This window comes from Brienomyrus brachyistius, chromosome 1 (assembly GCF_023856365.1).
Source record: "Brienomyrus brachyistius isolate T26 chromosome 1, BBRACH_0.4, whole genome shotgun sequence".
Classification (NCBI taxonomy): Eukaryota; Metazoa; Chordata; class Actinopteri; order Osteoglossiformes; family Mormyridae; genus Brienomyrus; species Brienomyrus brachyistius.
Genome location: NC_064533.1, coordinates 17561649 through 17583509, shown reverse-complemented (window position 1 = coordinate 17583509; position 21861 = coordinate 17561649). Strand labels below are relative to the sequence as shown.

At 47.8% G+C, this 21861-nt stretch overlaps 1 protein-coding gene across 4 annotated transcripts in view; it reads right to left on the bottom strand.

Annotated features, from left to right (window-relative positions):
• Positions 1 to 21861, bottom strand: part of col11a1a (collagen, type XI, alpha 1a) — a 57170-nt gene that overhangs the window by 13375 nt on the left and 21934 nt on the right. For all 4 annotated transcript variants that reach the window (XM_049026385.1, XM_049026403.1, XM_049026395.1 and 1 more), the window contains 38 exons: positions 20342 to 20407; positions 19679 to 19720; positions 19461 to 19523; positions 18364 to 18438; positions 18116 to 18199; positions 17910 to 17966; positions 17060 to 17113; positions 16837 to 16890; positions 16268 to 16321; positions 15944 to 15997; positions 15342 to 15395; positions 15213 to 15257; positions 14734 to 14787; positions 14514 to 14558; positions 13850 to 13903; positions 13575 to 13619; positions 12726 to 12779; positions 12408 to 12452; positions 11808 to 11861; positions 11685 to 11729; positions 11299 to 11352; positions 11096 to 11203; positions 10938 to 10991; positions 10521 to 10574; positions 9685 to 9729; positions 9344 to 9397; positions 9205 to 9249; positions 7921 to 7974; positions 7454 to 7507; positions 7305 to 7358; positions 6892 to 6999; positions 6008 to 6097; positions 4407 to 4460; positions 2587 to 2694; positions 1934 to 2041; positions 1608 to 1661; positions 1204 to 1257; positions 854 to 961 (listed from right to left, as the gene is read on the bottom strand). In XM_049026385.1, coding sequence (XP_048882342.1) covers positions 854 to 961; positions 1204 to 1257; positions 1608 to 1661; positions 1934 to 2041; positions 2587 to 2694; positions 4407 to 4460; positions 6008 to 6097; positions 6892 to 6999; positions 7305 to 7358; positions 7454 to 7507; positions 7921 to 7974; positions 9205 to 9249; positions 9344 to 9397; positions 9685 to 9729; positions 10521 to 10574; positions 10938 to 10991; positions 11096 to 11203; positions 11299 to 11352; positions 11685 to 11729; positions 11808 to 11861; positions 12408 to 12452; positions 12726 to 12779; positions 13575 to 13619; positions 13850 to 13903; positions 14514 to 14558; positions 14734 to 14787; positions 15213 to 15257; positions 15342 to 15395; positions 15944 to 15997; positions 16268 to 16321; positions 16837 to 16890; positions 17060 to 17113; positions 17910 to 17966; positions 18116 to 18199; positions 18364 to 18438; positions 19461 to 19523; positions 19679 to 19720; positions 20342 to 20407 — 2358 coding nt within the window. The remainder of the gene's footprint in view (positions 1 to 853; positions 962 to 1203; positions 1258 to 1607; positions 1662 to 1933; positions 2042 to 2586; positions 2695 to 4406; positions 4461 to 6007; positions 6098 to 6891; positions 7000 to 7304; positions 7359 to 7453; positions 7508 to 7920; positions 7975 to 9204; positions 9250 to 9343; positions 9398 to 9684; positions 9730 to 10520; positions 10575 to 10937; positions 10992 to 11095; positions 11204 to 11298; positions 11353 to 11684; positions 11730 to 11807; positions 11862 to 12407; positions 12453 to 12725; positions 12780 to 13574; positions 13620 to 13849; positions 13904 to 14513; positions 14559 to 14733; positions 14788 to 15212; positions 15258 to 15341; positions 15396 to 15943; positions 15998 to 16267; positions 16322 to 16836; positions 16891 to 17059; positions 17114 to 17909; positions 17967 to 18115; positions 18200 to 18363; positions 18439 to 19460; positions 19524 to 19678; positions 19721 to 20341; positions 20408 to 21861) is intronic.

The window sequence follows — 21861 nt, the reverse complement described above, 5'->3', positions numbered from 1 at the left end:
AAGATCAGAATGACACCAGTGACAATTTGGCTCTTAAGATGAGGCAGATGTGATGTGACGGAATGATCCAGCTTCAGGACCCTTCCAGAAAGTTCCCCTCCCTCCTCAAAGCTCTCTTTATCGCTTTCCCGCCCTGTGAGTGAAAAACCAGGGCTGGCTACATTCTACACGCTTCTGCTTTGAAATCTATGGCTAATTAACCTGCATATTCTTGTTCAGCCATCTGATGAATGACAACAACGGAGTAGTAAAATGAAACCATCCAAAATTCAAACCTATAAATCTGACACGATTTACGTTTACCGCTGGGCATACATTCTGGATAATATTACATTTACACAGAGAGACACTCGGCGTGTGTGACAATACGGACACATCTTCATGCCTTCAGGAGATTTTGGGAGACTAAGCCCAGCAAACAACCTCGACCCATCATCAATAAAACCTTCTGGAAATGGACCAAGTGTGAGAGAGCTGCTGGAGGCCGATTCGGGCAACTAATCAAGTGATAAAAGAGTGGATAATTTAGCTTTCTGACTGGAGATGAATTCTAGGGAGATTAACATCATAAACAGTGGGCAAAGGGCCCAGCCCAAAAAAAGGTAGGAATGTTCATGGACAGCCATGAAAGGGCACAATGAAGGGACGCAAATCTAAAGTGCCAATGTCAGTGACAGATACATTGCCTTATTTGTCTTTGAACATAGACGGAATCCCTTAAAGCTTATAGAGACACAGCATACAACAACACGAAACACTCCCACCGACTTCAGGTATGTGAGGAGCAGCAGAAGCCATGACACATGTCAGGATGACTTGGGCCTGAAAGCGACACGCAGCTCGGGGGACCCACCTGCAGTCCGATGGGCCCTGGGGGGCCCGGGAAACCTCTGGGCCCCTCATCTCCCTTCTGTCCAAACATACCCTGCTGGCCCCTGGGGCCAGGCTCTCCATCGGCACCCTGGGACACAGGTGACACCGTCAGAGTCACAGCAGTGTGATTAACGACATACCCTGACTGGTTTCTTTACACGCTGTACAGGTGTGGGGCGACGTCTTTTGTAATGCACCAGCACATTAGAAACACGTGACTGCCGGGTGTCCTTGTCCTTGCCCAGCCAGTGTAGTGTGAGACCGCAGCCTCTGGTCGTGACTGACCGCAGGGGTGGGGAGTGGGAGTATGATGAGGCCACGGCTACTCACAGCGGGTCCAGGAGCACCGACAGGACCCTGGAGACCTGCTGGGCCAGGAGGACCCTGCGGAAGGAGAAGATGGGAGGACATGGAGTAAGAGGAGGGCAGAGGTCAGTGATTAATGCAGAGCAACAAGCGTGGCCTGACAGCACAACACACAGATAGGAATAGGTCACTGACAGGTATGCTGCCAGAGCACCCAATCAATCAAGGGCTGGCGTGGGCTGATATAACGAGAACAATTAGCACAATATCGTAAATAAACACTGCTGGGAATAGTGAGGAGGAGCACTTGAATGGTAGTTTTATCAAATGTGATTTAAAAACCATTTCAAAATATTTTTATTCTAGGAAATGTATCCTGGTAAGTCCCGTCCAGAACGGAACCAGAATGATTACGGAGACAGACTCACTTGTTCACCCTTGTCTGCTTTGCTTCCCTTTTGCCCTGGTTCTCCGACTTCTCCCTAAAAGACATGGTGGAAAGTGTAATCTCCATATGGACAGCATCGCTGGGATTCAGGGCCTGTCACATACCAGAGTGACATTTTCACTGTGTGCCTTGAAGTTTGTGAACATGACATCAGATGCACACACACATGTCAGCCCGTGTGAGTTTGTGCAGTTCATTAAGTCCCTGAACTCCTCAGAGGGAGGAGGGGCTCTGACCCAGGCCTGAGTGAGGATGTGATGTAGTAACCAGTCATCAGCAGTGGGGGGGGTGGGCAATGAGGCTCACCTTGTCTCCATCCTCCCCAGGTGGGCCCTGAGCTCCTGGGGGGCCGGGGAGTCCAACTGGGCCCTGAATCCCGTCCCGGCCAGCTGGTCCTTGTGGACCTTTCTCACCCTACGGAGGAATGTCAGAGAAATGACAGCAAAACTGACAGTGAAGAGAATAGTCATACATATTTTTACAGATGTGACACTGCCTGACATTGACTACGCTGCAGTTAACTATGCTGCTGGTGTCCACATGGTATCCACTCACAAGCAGGTACCTGAATTCTCACAGTGCCGGAAATCACTAATGCTGGACGGCATGGGAATCACTTCTCTTTCCTGAAGCTTCACTATAATTTGAACTAGAGAATGATATCGTTCTTCTCCCAGTCCATGTGTCTGACCGTGACAGTGAGACTGAGCTGAAACCCGTTTGCAGTCGGTGGCCACACATCAGTCTCCTCGACTCCTCATCCATCGACATTAGCACAAAACGATAAACAAAAGCTGCCTCTAACTGTTCGATAGTGTTGAAAAGTAATTAAGGTCCATAATTGAATGACCCATGTAGCCAGTCATCTATGTGGTTGAGAAACTTGATTTACTGAATTTGCGCCCAAAGCTTCCTCATCTAGTGAACCTCTTCACATTGCACTGCTGGTCAGAACCTACTGGGGCTCCCTTCTCTCCAGCCGGCCCCGGGGGTCCCTGGGGTCCCGTCCGCCCTGAAAGTCCAATGGGCCCTGCAGGACCGGAAGCACCTCTCTCTCCAGGAGACCCCTACGAGAGCAGGAAAAGAAAAGGAGAGAGAAAGAACGATAATACTGAAAGAGAGAATAATAAATATATAAGGCTGACAGACATGCTACTCCGAGGTCCCATGCTACATACTGATGCCCCTGATTACATTCACAGGCAGCGTTCATGCATTATTGAAGAATGCCCGTCTTTTCAAAAGGCTCCTTTCTCAGATAATGCCTCGCGAAGTACCTCCTCCTCATGGCAAACGACGTCGTGACTGACAATCAGCTCCTCTAAAGCGTGTCCTCTAATGACACCAGCGGGTACATTCCTCCATTTAAACCAAAGTCCGTCTTGTTCATGCTTTTTGGCATGCACATGAGTGAGAATGTTGCAGTAAGCACTATTTGTAGTATGCACTGCAGGTCATTTACAGATAATGGCACAATGCTAAAAATTCACGAGTAAATAGTAATTTTTCAGCCATGTCATTAGCAGGCAACATAACCCAAGTGACGGCGGGGAAAATCGGTACTGCTGCTGACTGTTAATGGCCTTAGCCTGTCCCCTAACCTTCTACCAGAGGGGGCCAAATGTTCTGCCACTGGTGCAGTTAATGGCATGAGAGAGACTCTCATTGGCTAACAGCATGCTCATGTTGACCTCCCACTGCACGGGGCAGTATTCTCTACCACAGGTGCAGTTAATGGCATGAGAGGGATTGTCATTGGCTAACGGCATGCTCGTGCTGACCTCCCACCACACGGGGCAGTATTCTCTACCACAGGTGCAGTTAATGGCATGAGAAAGATTCTCATTATCTAACGGTATGCTCATGCTGACCTCCCACCACACGGGGCAGTATTCTCTGCCACAGGTGCAGTTAATGGCATGAGAGGTATTGTCATTAGCTAACGGCATGCTCGTGCTGACCTCCCACCACATGGGGCAGTATTCTCTACCACAGATGCAGTTAATGGCATGAGAGGGATTGTCATTGGCTAACGGCATGCTTGTGCTGACCTCCCACCACATGGGGCAGTATTCTCTGCCACAGGTGCAGTTAATGGTATGAGAAGGATACTCACTGGCTAATGGCATGCTCGTGCTGATCTGCTCTCGGAAGTAAACGTGGTGGATTTGTCAAGGTGCTAGAAGTGGTGAATGGCACTAGCAGACTGAACGTTTATAATGGCACATGTTTGACGACAGTAAAAGAGAAGTGGCTAAACCATTAGCAGTCCATTAAATAATTTATTCAGTTCATTATCAACTGCACTGTTAAACTTAATGTTGATGTAGGGCATTTAAAAGCTCCCCATCTAGGATTTTACTTTCCTTGCTAATAAATTACAAGCAGACATATGTGCTGCTGAAAAAGAACTCAAACCATTAAAAGTCAACTGCCATTATAATGCTAAAAAGTGTCCTAGACATTGCGACTCTCCGGCTGTCACATTTAATCTTCCTTGGCAGTTACAGAAGGTGAAATGTCATGAGACAGTAATTACCAAGCAGATACCTCTTCATCCACACTTTGTGACTTGTTAAAAAGATGGAAAAGTGCCCTCTAGTGCTTACAATGGGAATTGCAGGCTGCAGTAATTAACCAAGGAAACTCCCAGCAATGGCATAATAGGAGCTCTGTAATGTCTGTCTGAAGACCAACAATTTTCCACAGTCCTGTGATCTACAGCACTTCTGTAAATTGTGATGATGTGGCCTGTTTTCTGCTGGATAAAGGTACTTACGACTGGCCCTGGTGGCCCCTGGGGGCCCTCTCCTCCTTTCAAGCCAGGTGGACCCTGAAACAAGAGCCAGTGTTAGATGTGGGGAGTTTGGGCGGGAAGGGGGGATACCGGGGGATGGGGTGTCCTTTCCGCTGCTCGGAGGCTGAGCCTAGTGGGCTATCAGATGTACTTCTCGTGTGTATCGGGGATGGCAGGCTTTCCCAGGCCTTCTGCCACTGTTCTGCTTTTCAGTGCTGATCCACCTCTAAGGGAATCCTCAGGGCATAATTATCATAACTGTCAGAGCACAGGTGCTGCAGCACCTCCGCTGGTAAAAGCTAAAAACTAAAGGGTTTTGTCAAGAGGAGTGTCTGACTGCTGATGAAAAACAGGCTCTTTAATATTAATGTGAGAAACTACCTAATAAAAAAGGACCCATCCATGAAGAACACACATCTGTGCAGGACAGAGCCGCTTCAACTGGCTATGGGCCGCGGAAGTCTTATTACCACAGAATAAAAAGCATATGTGTTTAACCCAGATTCATCTACAGCGGGATGCAGAACAGGTGATTAGAAGCCCGTGGCTGGCAGTGCACACACACACACACACACACACACACACACACAGGCACACATGCATACACACATACACACACATGCACGCACACACACACAAACATGCATACACACATACACACACATACACATGTATACACACATACACACACATGCACACACGCACGCACACACACACACACACACACACACACACACACGTAGGGTATACCTATCCTTATGGGGCCTGCTCATTCACTTCTATGGGAAAAATGCTAACGCTAACTATGACAACCTTAGCCCCCACCCTGCCCTAACCATAACCAGGGACGGATTACGGACCGGGCCAGCGGGGCAGCTGCCCAGGGGCCCTTGGAGTGCAGGGGGACCGTGGGGCCCCTAGCCCAAATCAATTTGCAACGCTTATCAACAATGTATTTTCGTTTGTCTATTTTAGAGGGCCTACATTCTTTGATCCTCTGCCTACAAGGACCCCTGACCCTATAGGGAGGGCATTTGGCTGCCAAGGGCCCTTGAATTGTGGTGGTGGTGGTGGGGGGGGAAGGGGCCCTGGCGAACGTTTTGCCCAGGGGCCCACACAACCCATAATCCGTCCCTGACCATAACCATAAGTAACCAAGCAAAATACAAGAGTTTTTGCATTTTTAGTTTTTTCATAGCAGTCACTGATTTTTTATAAAATAGAGTTTTCCCTTATGGGGACCAGGAAACCGGTCCCCATAAGGGAAAAAAAATGGATATTTATCACGTTATGGGGACATTGTGTCCCCATAAGGATAGGTATACTCGCTCACACACACACACACACACACACACACACACACACATGCACACACACGCACACACACACACAAACATGCACTCACACACGCACACACACATATACAAACACACAGTCACAGCAGCCGAAGTGTTCTGGAATATGTGTATGGGACAGCTGCTTCTGAGTCACACTGCATGAAAGCGAGCCGCGCGTGCTCACTGCTGAGACACTACAGACGGGCCTGCTGTATAACAGCTGGACTGCAGGGGGCGGTGGTGCACCTGTGCTCCAGGCAGGCCTCGCTCCCCGGGGAATCCTCTGAGGCCAGGGGGTCCATCCTTTCCAGAAGTCCCAGGAGGGCCAGGGTCTCCCTGTGATGAAGAAACACAGAGCATGAGAGGGGGGGCGTCTCCCTGTGTGTGCTGACCCCAGCTTGTACGAAGGGGGCTGCTTCATGGGTATATCTGTGTCCCAGTTCATTTAATAACAGGTATGCACCAGTCATCGCCATTACGATGAAGGAAACAACAGAGACCTGCTTACACTCCACCACAGGGCTATCTGCACCAAAACGCCTTTATTCCTGATGTTCTGCCTCTATATCAACCTGTTCATCAACCATGTTTTATTGTGGCACGACAGCTGTGGCCACTGGATCGATTCCATCACCATTATCACTGCATTTATGGGGAGGAATGTTCCGGCCAGACTGCCGGCTCCTCGCCAAATGACAAAGCATAGTAACCTTAAATCTCGAGCGCCACTGCCCCGCCTCTCCTCCCGCCAGCATTCTGGCTGGCATCAGGAATGGTGGAGCCAGCAAAAGCCAGCCAAACAGAATGAGCCATGCTGCAACAGTGCGGCATAGCCTGGTCAACTGGGGGCAGCAGATGAGAGATTGAGGCTGGTGTGAATGGGTGAGCAGTCACTCTCCTTCACCAGGAGTGTGGCAGGCTGAAGGGGGATGATCACTACTGTCTGCCATGTTCAGCATCCATCAATGACCTCTGCTCTTTGAGGCGCCCTCTACTGTCTGACTGTAGGAACTGCTTAGTGTTTTTCAGACAAGACGGGTCTCCTGGGGCCTATATTTACACAGATTACAGGGCTGATTACAGCCTCAGAGGGACATGGTAATCATGGTTTGTGGTGGGGGTCGTCTTACCTTGGCTCCCTCTTTCCCTCCGGCCCCGGGAAGGCCCTGCTCGCCTGGGGGGCCAGGGGGCCCTGGGTGTCCTCTTTCTCCGATGGGGCCCGTCTCCCCGGTGGGTCCCTGTTGGGTGAGCCAGGAGACCCACAATGTCAAAATAAATGTTTATCACCGTGATGATCACAGCTGGTCCTGTGTGCTGCGGATCCTGTGAGGACGGGCAGGCGGCGCTGCAGACTACATCTTTCAACAGTACAGCTAAAAAAAAAACGTTCTGATATCTTAATGCTGGGCAGCAGCTCAGTGGGTTTTGGCATCTCTGCCTGGAGATGGATGGATGGATGAGTGGATGGATGGAGTGGGTGCTGAAGGGGTGATGATAAAGTGCAGACTGCTTCAGGACATTTTGGAGCACCAGGAGGACACACCTGCGGGCCAACGACGCCCCCTGGCCCGGGCGGGCCAGTCTTTCCTTGGAAGCCCTGAGAGGTGAGAGCGACACAGTGATGCTGTTAAGACTGATCAGAAACATGAGCGCAGAAACGGCGCCAGTCTGGGGGTGGAGGGTGATGCTGACCGTCTCTCCACGCTGCCCGGGGTGACCAGGCAGCCCGTCCTTCCCGGGGGGGCCCTGCGAACACGGGGGAGAGTCAGAGTGAGACACAAGAAACGTGGGCATCGCACATCCCGTTGGCACCCCAACCTAAGATCGCCCCGGCATTTAAACATGAAATTAACAACACCTTCTGGAGCAGCAGTGTTTAAGAGTTTTAAATTAAACATTATATACTCAGACTAGAGTAAATAAATAATTTTGTTTAGTTAGGTAATAACAGTATAGTATTTATAGCAGTTAGAGAAAAATATTGGTAAACACAATGACTATTGTTTGAGTTTGGTACTCATTTAAATACAGGATTATGAAGGTCCTTTTGTGTCTAATGAATTTAAATGAACTTTATTTGTATCACATGAATAAAGCAGAATTCCCTTTTGCATATTTGCTAAATGTGTCAAAGGGTCACAGAACCTGAAAATACTCACAGGGGGGCCTTTTGGCCCCGGGAATCCCACAGGGCCCTGGGGTCCTTGAGGTCCCTAAAATATGTGACAACCAATCAGAAACCTACAATACGAAAACATCCCATCTGGTCCATCAAATCACATTGTGCCAGCCAGACTGAAACAGGAAGTCAAGGGAGCTGCCAGGACCCTCAGTGCAGAGGAATCATGAGAAAAAGGCTTGTCCTTCTACTTTAAATAAATCCAAAAACTGGATAGAGGGCAGACACTAATTTTTATTATGGTAATTATGACAATTAATCTTTATCCACTAACACTCATTCTCAAATAAGGCTTTTATGAAACACCGCATTAAAAATTAAAAGAACAAATTAAATTATCCATAAACAAAATTTTCAGCAGACCTGATCTAATGCAGTGGAACGATCACTGAAGGACATCACTATTTCCTCAGCCAGTTTGGTTTTTAATAATAAGCATTAATTAACCAATAAATTAGCTGCACTATAAATGCACTGCATAACTTTAAATATAAAAACAGTAAAAGCTGAATAAAAAAATGCTACTAAACGGCAATCATTAGCCATACGTATTGTGATGAAAGGCGATAATAGATTCCAATTTTGCTTCATTACTTTCACACACTGACAGACGTAGGTGGAATGTGGATATTTCACAGAGGATAAGAAGATTCATAAGCCGATTCATCTCTTGTCTCTTTGTCTCTTGATTGATTATGACCCCAGATGTATGTTGTAACTCCTGGTGACCCCAGACCCCAGGTATGTGCTCCAACAATAAATCTTTGCAGGGATATCAGTCTGGATGTTACACTGTCTCTCACCTGCGACTAGGAAACACTGACCTCTGAATTACAGGGTTCAAGTGCTTGCATTCCATAATGCCAAACATTTTCGGCTTTGGTCATGGAAATCTTGTGTGCAGATTTCGTCAGTAGTAAAAATGTAATCTAAAATACTGAGCAAGAGACCAAATCAAACTAATAACACACAGAGATTTACAAGGAAGAGTCACGGCCGATGTTGCCCAGACATGATGGCAGAGGCTGTAGTGTTTACGTTCGTCTCCATGGTTACATTGTTATAACAAGTGTGACCCAGCTGCGACAGGCTGGTTTTTAAAGCTATGGGGGGTTATCGTGTTATTGGCTTTAAAACTGGAGGATCAAATGCCCGTGTGTTTAGCAGTGCCAGCCAGCTTTGCCCCCCCCCCCCCCCCCGCCACCAAACAGGATTTCATGCTGCATCAGTGTGCTCAACGCTGCCCCCTGCTGGCTGGACTTACTCTTTCACCGAGAGGACCTGGAGGACCGTCGTTGCCAGAGGTGCCCTGAACGGAGACACAAAACACAGTCAGGTTGATGGTCAGATTCTGGGAAGACTTGGATGGGGATGGACAGGGCCCTGGGGATGTTGCTTGCTACCTTTGGGCCTGATTTTCCGGTTGGGCCTCTGGCACCTCGAGCACCACGTGGACCCTAAGAGTGCAGAGAAACAAGGGTAAGCATCACGTAGCCTAGGGTGAGAGAGAAAGGGCACATTTATGTAATGAGAGATCAGATACACTAGGGGGCGCTGTGGCTAAATTTCCCAGCTTCAGGGTTAATTCCCAACAGGCAAAGTCAGGAGCTGAACCTTCTGTAAATCTCTATATTTATGAGTAACATTGTAAGCTACAGGAAGACACAGTACTGTTGGATCATCGTAGGGTACAGAACATTTTAGGCTGTAGAAACTGAGATAAAAACTGTAAATAGCACAGTACCGTTGGACCTCTTTGCCCGCTGGGACCAGGTTTGCCAGCCACACCCTTTCAAAGAAAGAAACAAAAACACTGGAGTCAATGGCCTGTCCATTAGACGGACAGTGTGTATAATTAACAGGGGGGCTGCTGGGGTCAGGTCTCACAGAGCTTAATAACCCACCCTTACATTTAATAAAAAGTGTGAAATAGCATAAACAGTGGCTGGAAAGATGGAGCATCTCCATAAACAAACATACTATCTTTTTTGGTGAGGAGCTCTCCACTCCCACCGATTTCTCACAACTTTTCACACTTAAAGATAATAAAAACACACACTATATGGTACATAATAACACATTTTAGATTATGGGAGTGTTTGAGTTGTTTGGAACTTTTATCCAAGGCTGTATAAGATAAGAAATACAGTACATCATTCAGAATTTTCCACAAATTAGACAAAAACATTTTCATAATATGCAACCTGTACACAATTAAGTGTACTTTTCAACACATTGCAAATCAAACTGTCATCACATTACATTCTTCGGGCACAAAATTATCCTTTAGTATGATTAAACTGAGCTTGGATGTCTCCCTAAAGCACTTGCAATCACTGAGGCATAGACAATGCCTCCCACGTGACGCGAAAACACGGTGCCAGGCCACTGCTCTGTGTTTCATTTAGGCGAAAGCCCTTCTTCTTAAAGAGCTGGAGCAGCTTTGTGAGGATCCTTCTGTGGAACATCTCGCTGTTCCACTGATACGGAGCATGAATGCTGTATAACAGCACAGCAGGTCCTTAACACGACCTCTGCAGCCTTATGGTGCATCTGCGCTGGGTGTGACGACACTCTTACCCGGGCTCCTTTCTCTCCGTTGGCTCCTGGGAATCCAGGGAAACCACTGGAACCCTAAAGGGTGACATATTCCGAGTTTGGACACGATTATTGCTTGTATCATGCTGGAAACAGGAAGCAATCCTACTGATATGTGAAAATGAGTCTCAATCCCAAAATGGATGATGGTCTGAGCAGAGATCAGGATGAGGAAGAGGGTCAGAGGAAGCAGAGAGGTGGCCCCTCATAGCCCAAATGTTCTTCTGTAGATGTTCCAATGAACATCTCACAGACACATAGCAGGTAAGCAATGTGACTGGCATTCAAAAAATCCCTCTCTGGCATTAAACGTGTTCTCTGAGTCAACAGCAAAGCGATTAATCCTGTAATCAAGCTGATCGGGTTGACGGGGGGAGTTTCACGTCTTAGCCCTCTTACCTTGGGCCCCTGTCTTCCTGGGAATCCAGGCAATCCGGGGACGCCTAGTTTTCCCTGAAGGACACACAGAGGTTGTTGTCAGAGGGAGCTTCCTCCTCCCATAATAGAAAAAAGATGGTGCTCATTGGACGTGGAAGCTGAGGATGACACCAGCGCACCTTCTCTCCCGCATGGCCGATGGGGCCCAACTCTCCAGTGGGGCCTGCTCGTCCTTTGGGGCCCTCAGGTCCGTCCTCACCGCGGGAACCGATGATGCCGGCCTCGCCCTGCAAACGTGGGACTGGTGAGATCGCAGTGACAATTACGTGTACAGAGGCAGCAGCGGCAGTGTCATTGTGCTAGGGGACGGTTCGGTACGTACCCTGTCACCCTTCAGGCCCATGTCACCTTTAAAGCCAGGAAAACCGTCTTCACCCTGCGATCAAAATGGCCTCTTAATGTATTTACAGAAATGCAGAATGCTTTTGGTTTGTCATAATAAAGTGACAAAATATCAGATTTAAATAAACTCCCAACAACAAGCAGCAATGTTGATGCAAGATATGAACCTGATATGAAGCAATTAATGTGCATATTATGTCAGTTTGAGTGTTAATACCATGAAAGAGGACTTATAGCAATATTTCCAGTAAAATATTCACAGGTAAAATCAAGCAGGTATTTCTGTCTTCACGTGTTTGTGTCCATGTTTCCATTATACGACTGCATTTCAGTAAAAACGTATTTTTAGGAGTCTGTCGTCTTTACCTTCTCTCCCTTGCTGCCCTTGAGCCCGCGGACACCGTCAGCTCCCTGTAGGAAGAGATCACGGTATGAAAGAAGAGTACAGCTCGGGTTTAAGCCGCTCCACAGAGGTGGGGGTTACTGAACCTTCACTCCGCGTGTCCCGGGGTACCCGATGGGGCCCTGGGGCCCAGGCTGACCCTGGAAAGAAAAGAAGAACGCGGTCACATGCCACTAAGCCGTGGGAATGGGGAGAGCCAGAACATGTGTGAGTAAAGTGCAATCTCAGCACACATACTGTCACACGGTTACAGACATCACACACTGTCACACACAGCAGACACACTGTCACACAGCTACACACACCACACACTGTTACCCACACCGCACATACTGTCACACAGTTACACACATCACACACTGTCACACACACCACACATACTGTCACACAGTTACACACATCACACACTGTCACACACACCATACATACTGTCACACAGTTACACACACCACACATTGCTACCCACACCGCACATACTGTCACACAGTTACACACATCACACACTGTCACACACACCACACATACTGTCACACTGTTACCCACACCGCACATACTGTCACACAGTTACACACATCACACACTGTTACGCACAATACACAGTTAAACACATTACATACTGTTACACAGTTACACATATCACACAGTCTTGCACACATCACACACTCTTACACACTTTACATACTTACCAACGCTCCTTTCTCCCCAGGGGGGCCTTCCTTCCCAGGGTGACCCTGTTAAAAGCATGACTTACTTAAAAAATGTCTTAAAAAAATGCTTCTAACTTGTTAACTCACTAACTGCTATAAGCTGTACAAAGTCCATTTCCACATTTGGAGAGGTGAGAGGTATTCAAGGTGTAAACATAGACACATTATACAATGTGCTGGAATTACCATCAGCAGTTAGCGATCGCTGATTGACCACACTGGGATGTTTCTGAAAAGCCCGAGTGACACAGGACCACTGTGGTCTACAATTGTTGAGTTACGTCAGGGTGCACTTACAGGGGGTCCGTCAGAACCAGGCAGGCCAGGCAAACCCGAGCGACCCTGAGGTCCCTGGGACAGGAGAAATGGCATTGGTCAGAGGTCAGAACTACAGGGACAGTACCTGAGTGTGCAAACAGGCCACAGGGAACAAGCTTTCAGATAAACCTCCACCGCCACCTAGAGCAGGCAGGTGTGGGAAAACCTCACTAGAACGTCTACACTTAGAGGAGAAAAACGTCATCTCACCCAACGCTGTATAAAGCAGATTCTGTTTGTATGTTGATCCTGCACTTGTTAGACATTTAAAATTGCTTCATTTCAGGCCTGATGTTTTATTCAGTTTAACCTGCTTTTTACTCCTAACTCAACCGAGCCGAGCTGGGAATTGTTGGAATCAAACTCTTGTTATGGATTTAAAATAAAGGAGAGATGGACTTGATGATGATGATGATGATGACATTGAAAATGCATGTCCAGCTGCTCCTCCTCAGTACACAACTTTCAAGGTGTAGATGACTGCGATTGCATGTGGAGAGAGCTTGTGGAGATGGTGTGTGGAGATGGAGTCTGGAGAGAACGTGTAGAGAGAGCGTGAGGAGAGAGTGTGTGGAGATGTGATGTGGGGAGATGGTGTGTGGAGATGTGATATGGGGAGATGGTGTGGAAATAGATTGTAGAGATGGAGTGTGGAGATGGTGTCTGTAGATGTTAAGGTAGCTACAACATGCTTGCTTGAATCCCCAGCAGGCCTGCACCCTGTGTCTGTAACCACCCATAATTTCTGTATAACGTGTAAGAATATGAGATCTTTCACCAGGTTATAGGCTGTGCACTGGCTGACGGTGCTGAAAGCAGAGAACTTACCTTCTCACCCGGTGGTCCAATAGGACCCTGAGGCCCAGGGAGACCCTGCATGAGAGAGAAGACAGAGGAAGCTGATGGCATGCTATCCACAGGGGAGCGCTCATGTGCTGTTAACGGTCCCGTCGTTGGAGAGGAGGAAGCGGGCGATGTCCTACAGCCCCACCCGGGGCAAGAAACACCACGGTGACCTGATCCAGCTCTCTGTGGATGCGAGGAAACCCAGCGGAGACCCGGGATGGACAATCAGACAGGCGTACAGTGTAACTACTGCTCACCTGGGTGCCGGCGATCCCCTGCTGACCTGGAGGACCAGGCTCTCCTTGAGGTCCCTGCAGGTGACAGTGGACAGCGGACAGGGTCATCAAGTGTGCACTTAATGGTAAGGCTATAAGACAAAGGAACATTCTGCAGCTGTCCCACTAGAACGGGGCTTCAACATTGGAATCCACCAGCAAGGTGGCCTGCAAAGCACCTCACGCTTTGTACCTATGCAGTGTTTTTCAGCATGGAAAATACCAGAAAAAATCTGTGCAATCTCTGTGCATCGGGGACCCGTCGAGGTAAAGTGGATATTGTAGTAAACTTTACCCAAGTTGGCAGGAGAGCACCAGCTGCTCAGCCATGATCGTGGTATGGCACAGAGCGACCGTGTGTGATCCCGTGTTTGCGGCTCTTAAAAGCAACACAAGTCACACGTCTTTGCTAATTAGTCACACAAACTACAGACACGAAGGCATGTGTAGAGATCATTAAACGTTCCATTAATTGCTTCTTATTGCCTGATCGATGTGCGGTGTTTAAACTAGCCACAAGGGGGCTGATTTCAAACGCAAGGCCCTAAGAGCATAGCGGCAGGAGAGGGTGTCAGGGTCACGTGAATGACCACTCACAGTCATGGTTATTCAATCTAACCATCGGAAGGGCTGAACGAGAACGTACCATATTCCCTTTGGGACCAGGAGGACCATCCACCCCAGCCACACCCTGGGAAAGTCAAACAAGAGAGAGAGAGAGAGAGAGAAGCAGAGCAAAGCCCTCAGGTCACATTCAAACCCGGGGAGCCTCATATCAGGTCTGACTGAAGTAATGTGTGGCTTATGGAGGAGGACAATATAATGATACAAATAAGTGAGACAATGCGAAATAAAAAGGGACATACAGGCTGTCCAGGAGGGCCGGAAGGTCCTTTTGGACCGAGCAATCCTCTTGGACCCTAGGTGGGGAGGAGAAGGTATTTATGTATAATATCATATACATGTATATGAAGCAGAAGGGTCACTTTGTGTGAGGCCTGCTTGTTAAGCTATGCCATCTAGTGGCTGATTAGGTTCAGTGCACATCTTTAAGCACAAGCTGCATACTTATTCTGGTTAATAATACATTATCATACACTGTCCATAAAAAATCCTAAGCAAAATCCCATTAAATGTTTAATTTTCCAAGTTATTTGGGTCAAATAAATAGAAGATTTCCTACCAAGTTCATTCGTTTCTATTAACCCCCTAGAGATCCCTTCAACAGCCTGAAGCTCGTAGTGTTACTCTCTACAAACTATGAAAACCGGCAGGTAGGAGATGCTGGAAGCCGAGGGTGTGGGTTAGGGTTGGTGTGGGGACTGCGTGCAGAGACGGGCCTCACGCTTTCTCCCGCTGGACCTCGGGGGCCGATCTCTCCATCTTCTCCCTGCGAACGTAGACAGGATCACGCTCCGTCACAGAATGAGGATAGACCAAAGCAACAAAGTGCAAACGCAGCACAGATACTCACCCTCTGTCCGTCCTCTCCAGAGGGTCCGGGGGGACCCTGCGTGCCTGTCTCACCCTGTCAGCCAGGGGGCAATAGTGAGGCAGAGGCAGGAACTGATCGCCGTGCTGTTTATTGTGTCTTAAAACGCAAACTGGGCAGCCCTGTACCTGCTGTCACTCATAATCACTGTTTATAGGACGACTGGTGTCCTCTGGTGTCCTGTAATTATCGGGCAGGAGCAGGAACTCAGCACAGCGGTTGGAAATGCCCCCCCTGTGATCTGCAGCCCCGTCCATCTACCCCAGGCGTGTGATTTGGCCCTGAGTGAGCTCACGCTGGATTCCGCGGGAAAAGTCACCTCATGATCTGCGCAGACGTTTCTTTTCAGTGGAGATGCTGACCATCATCCATAGGTGGGATGTGCCTCCTTAAGAATGGTATCAGAGTGTGTTTATAGTGTCCTCTGAGGCTGAAAGACAATCTGCTAAAGACAGCAGGTTCCTGGCTAATTAAGGCCAGCAAAGTAACAAGGGCGCCCTCTGTCTGTGTGTGTGAGCAGTACACTAGGATTAACATGCCTGAGCCACGAAATCGCAGGGCAGGAAAACACTGTCAGCGCTTACCCTGTGTCCCTTCTCCCCAGGGAGGCCCGGAAGCCCGTCAAAGCCCCTCTCCCCCTACAAAGGACACACCGGCAGTCAATTCACACTCCGCAGAGCACCACAGCCATTCCCACAGTGTGATTTTGATTAAAGTAGCAGGAGATGTTCATGACAGCACCTGCTACACAAGAACATCAGAAACACAGCAGATGATGGGCGATCGTTTCACATGGATGATATTAACCGATCTAAAGATTCCTTTTCACTATGAGGAAACCCTCCTTGTCTAAGGAAGACTGTCCTTTGTCCTCGTCTCTCTCACCACTCACGAGACGCTTCTCGTACCTTGGACCCAGATTCTCCAGGCATTCCTCTGGCCCCGTCGGCTCCTGAGCGCCCCTACCAGGAAAATGCAAGTGTTTGCTACATTCAGCACATTCCACATTCTGTTACTATCCCTTCCCAGCTAATAAGAGGTATTCAAATAAGCAATAAATGCAGATCCATGAGGAGGAGATTAGTCTGATTCCTACTGCATGGTCGCTATGCTCTTTGACTTAATTAAAGGCCTTGGATTTGAAATCCTGTCCGATGCCCCGACCACCTCTGGCTGACCTCCTGGCACAGTTGGCTGAGCTCCAGATGACCAATCAGCCTGTTATCCATCTGAGGAGGTTCCTTATTCTTCCGGGCATTTCCGGAACGATCCGTATAGAGCAGCCTGAGCCGCTGCTTGTTTGATGGCCGGCTCTCACTTTTGTCACATTTTGCATGTGACTAATGTCTCATCCCACAGATTTTCTCATCATCGTCGGTCAGTGGCTGGATCTCAGACCTGTCGGCGCTTTCACCGCACGCACACTCTTAAGAGGAGGCTGATTTATGCATGCGAACGCCACAAATGTTAAACATACCCTTTTCCCAGGTTTGCCAACTTGACCCGCTGGACCTTGGATTCCCCGTGGACCCTTGAATAGACAGCAGAACGAGTCAAAGACCTTTACAGAAGCGACTTTACTGCCAGTGCATTAGATCTGATTTACTGCATAGTTCAGTGCAGAGATCCAATATAATTAAGAGAATCACAAATCATTACTGGACTGTACCGCCTCCTAGTGGCAGGGTTCCACTTCTCACCTGCATTCCCGGATCTCCAGATTCACCTTTAAGGCCCGGCACTCCCGGGAGGCCCTGGAATAACAGATAAAGATCAGTGACGTTCTTCCGTATGGGCTCTTCGCTCGGCACAGGGGGTCACCGTATGTTTCCTTTGAAGAATTAGTGTCCGCAGGCCGGGATTAAATTGAAGTCAGACGTCTGAGCAGCAGCGGGAACTCAACACGCTTATCTAAAGGGAAGCTAATGTGCGCTGACTGAAAATAACCGGGCGGCAGGCAGCCACATATGGGGCTTTTTGGGGAAATAATACACATTAATGAGCTTAAAACAAGCACAAAACCACAGTACAGAAACAAATCGACCACTTTGACCAGCTCCATTCACTATGTGGGAGTTCCTTGCTGACACACCATAGAGACCCATTTCCAAAATTTATCTATGCGCCAGCGTACATTTACAGTTACAGCGGTGGATCTGCACTGCACTTGGTGGATGAACTTATTCCCTGAAATCAAACATCATTTCATTCTCAAAGGCTGCTGCTGTCCCTCTTACATATAACTCTGTTTCAATTGCAAAGGCAGTTATTCCTCTCGCCCATGTTTTGGGTTCCCTCGGGCTGCCGTAGTAAGCAGAGGTTTCCTTGGCACTGCGGCTGACTGAGCTTCTGAGCACCACCTGGTGAGGACATGCTCTATACAGGCTCATCTTCCTCAGAAGAAACATGTGGGCACCACGCTAATATTCTCAGTCTCTTGTCTCCTTGACAACAAACCCCACATGATACTGGGTGACACTGCTCCATGAACATGCGGGCAGCAAGAGGTTCTTTTAAGGGCAGGTGACCTTCAGGGCAAGAGGAACTTACCACAGGCCCAGATCTTCCTGTGAGACCCATCGGACCAGGGGAACCCCTCATGGCCATCTAGAAGAAGCAAAAACCGACAGTGACCGATCACGTAGAAGCGTCCATGGACGGTCATAAATCTATTGGATGTAGTGCACAGTGATGCAGGTGGACTCAGGTGATCAGATCGCAGTACTGTGACCTCTGACCCCGCCTCTAACACATACCCTGGCTTGGGACAGGATGGCTTGTGCCTGGGCCTCCTGGGCAGACACCGCAGGGCCCTTATCGATGTCCCCTCCGAAGCGGAACTGCAAGGTGGGGGATAGGCGTGTGAGTCTGCTCACCGAAACCTGATACGAACCTGATACGTCCTTCAGCGTACAAAGATTTGGCTGAGCTATCATTAATACCTGGAAGGCTCTGACTCCACAGTGCAGCTGACACATCCGGCACAGATGACAGGAGGACTTACCGGGAGCATCAGGATGGTTCCTGGTGGCCCTGGTACACCGTCTGATCCAGGGAGCCCAGCTCGCCCAGGGGGACCCTGAGGGACATGGTGACAGATCAGTGGGACGCCCCAGGCAGCAGGAGAAAGAGGGAAACGGGGACTGAAAAATGCTGAGTGGTATCCCCTCCCCTGCCCCCCGCCCCCCAACACCCAGTGATCCTGGGTGATCCCACACAATGTGCAGATCCTGTCTCCTGAAGTCCCTTAAACCACCGAAACATCCCACAGACAAATACGAAGATCTGAAAGCAATCAACGGTGTTTTTGGATACATACCACTTCTACTTTACCCATCCAGTTAAAAGAAGCATTTGCATTTAGTTTGATTTTCTAAGGATCTGGCCCGCTTTCCCTCCAAAGTGCAAACCAGGCTCATAGCTCCCCCGGAACCCAAACCATGAACTTGACGAGTCCATGTCCTTGACTGCTATGCAAGCACCTACAGATAAAGAAGCCTACTCTGAACTACAACCCAAAGCAACTAAAGCTCATTTAGGAGGTAGAAATGCAGTATTTAAATCTATAGGCTCCAGGGGGCATAGTAGTTAATGCTGCTGGATGTAATCCCAAAAAGGGCAAAAAATCTAATTGTTTGGGACTATAACAATAGAAAGTCAAGAATGGACAAAAGAAAATGTCCCTAGAAGGACAACATGCAGACCAACTTCTGGTCCATCACAATTTTGTTTCACAGCCAATTAATGCAAGATCCTGAGATGAGGTTGCTTTTATTTCCTTCTTCTCACCCAGCCATAGCTGCACTCAGTTCCTCGCAGTCCAAAACCCCACTTAAATACCTCGGATCATAGTGATGCTCCATTTCTCGAGCTTAACCCATGGCAAACCAGCCTACCCGAGGAGGTCAAACGCCGTAGAGGCCTGCATCAGTAATACATTCCAGGATGATGACACCTGCTGACCTTGCCATGGTGAAATGTTTGCAGGACAGTGTGAGAAGCTCTTGCTCCCAGAATGAGGTGATGGTCACAAAGGGAGAAGCCCTCAAACCCTTACAAAAAGCTTCTGCCAGCCATAGTAGGATGTAAATACCACCTTACCCTGTCACCATGGTCACCAGCTGGGCCAGGAGGACCCTGTGGACCAGGAGAGCCTGGAAGACCCTGAAGAAAGAGCAGTGAATGAACATGATGCCTGTCCGCTCCCTGATCCACCCTGCCTGAGGACGAGGGGCAAAGGGACGGGACAGCGGACGGCCTGCGTTAGCTTTTAACACACTGGCTGCATTCTTTCAGGGCTGAAGTCATGTGACACTTACTGCGGGGCCTGCTGGTCCTGGGGGGCCTTCAATGAGCATTCCCTGAAAACACAGAGAAGCTATAAATACACCGAGCGAAGGAACAGGGACACTACACAGGCAAAATTCAGACGCTACTCATTCAAGCTTCACGTACATTTGCTTCACTCAAGAAGCTAAAACAGAGCATATACAGTAGCATGTAAGCATACAGTATGTATGACAGCACATGTATGATAGCACGTTTATGACAGATCACGTATAGCAGCACAGGATGGTGAATGTATGACAGGGCATGTATACTAATGTGCTTACGAAATTGCACACATAACAACTTGTATAAAAGCGCGCATATAACGTGTATGACAGGGACAGGGAGCATATTGTGTGCATGACAGTGCATGTATGCCAGTGCATGTATGCATGACACGGCGTGTATAAAAACACACAGAAGTACTTGCATGACAATGCACGTATGATATCACACTTACAGCAGTGCATGTATGACAGGGCATGTATAATAACACACTTACAGAAATGTCTCCATGACAGTGCATGTATATCAGCGTGTGAATGACAGGGCTTGCATGGCAGAGCACGCATAAAAGCGGGCACATAGCAGCGAGAGTATGGCAGCCTGCGTAAACCAGCGTTTGTACAAAATTAAATGTCTGTCCCACTCACGGGCTCAACGACGGCCGGTTCCCCTTTCTCGCCCTTTTCTCCGAAATATCTTTCCTCCCCTCCAACCTGCCCACAGAAACACAGAGACAGTCATGACCCGAGCCCCCCAATCCCCAGGGGCCATTAACATCAGCGTAGCAACATCAGCGTAGCACAGGTTGCAGACAGGCACATGCTTATATGCATGATATGCTGGATCCTGCTTTAGTTATTAGTGTGTGTCATTAAAAAAAATTACTTTGATGTCTCATTTTAAATTGAATATATGGATTAATATTATTAATTACACATGTATTTTATGTTATATGCATTTTCTAATAGCAATACATCAATACAGGTGTATACAATAATAATTAATGCAGACTGTAACAATTTAAGAGGACCGAACACTTCTAGCAGTAAAGATACAGCCGTGGAAAAAACTGAGACCACTTTATATTTTTAAACAAATCTGCATTTTAATATCATGGTTTAATTGTGGTTCTGCTGGCAGAAGGTACACTGAGCATCCAGATGGTTTCAGGTAAAAAAATTCTAAGACAGCAGGACATGAAAATAAGGTGAAGCAGGAGACACTGGGAACGACCAGAAAGCAGCCAAGTAAAAGGCGGAAGCGACATTCTAATGCCAGAGGTGACCGTTAACTTATCCAACAGTTTCTCATAAATCGTAGGATGACATCAAGAGAACTTCAAAAGGAATGGGAAACATTAAGTGCAGGCGTGAGGTGCACGGCTAGGACAATTTGTATCTGGCTCCTACAAGCAGGACTGAGGTCCCATAAAGCAAGGAAGAAGCCCTTCATTAATGAGAAACAGGGAAGAACCAGGCTGCAGTTTGCAGAAAAATATATATTATTCAAAGACACACACCCACAAATTGAGAAATAAGTCAAACAAAAAATTGTGCTGTGGTCTCTTAATTTTTCTGCGGCTGTATAATGGCATTCCCATCTATTAAACATAGAATATATATTATACTGTTTGACGTAACAAGTCAATAACTCAAGTCTAAAATAACATAAATAGAAAAAAACACGAATGAAACATATCAAGCGGATATTTTTTGGCATAAATTGTGGTAACTTATGAGGAAATTATGGTGAATAATGTTTTTCATTTTTCACCTGTAAAAAAACATTAGTGGTTTTTAAAATGCCAGGATAGGACCACACTCAAAACATGCAAAACAAACAAGACACAAACCAGACTGAAGCAGGTTTCATCTCTTTAATATCACAATTCCAGAAGCACGATGAATAAACCCAAACTGGGCATTAGACGGGGTCTTACTGGGGAAGTCAAGGTGGTCCTCATGCCATTAGTAATGTTAGTTTCACTAAAAAGGAGATGAAAATTAGCTTCCATTAACAAAAGTACCCAGATCCTCTAGCCAATCAGACATCGGGTGAAAACATGGTTAGGGGAAGTGGGAGGAGCTTAGGTGTGTATAAACAGGTGTGTGTGACATGCCTGTATGTCATCATGCAAAGAACCAGTCGCACAGTGTGCAGGTTGTCG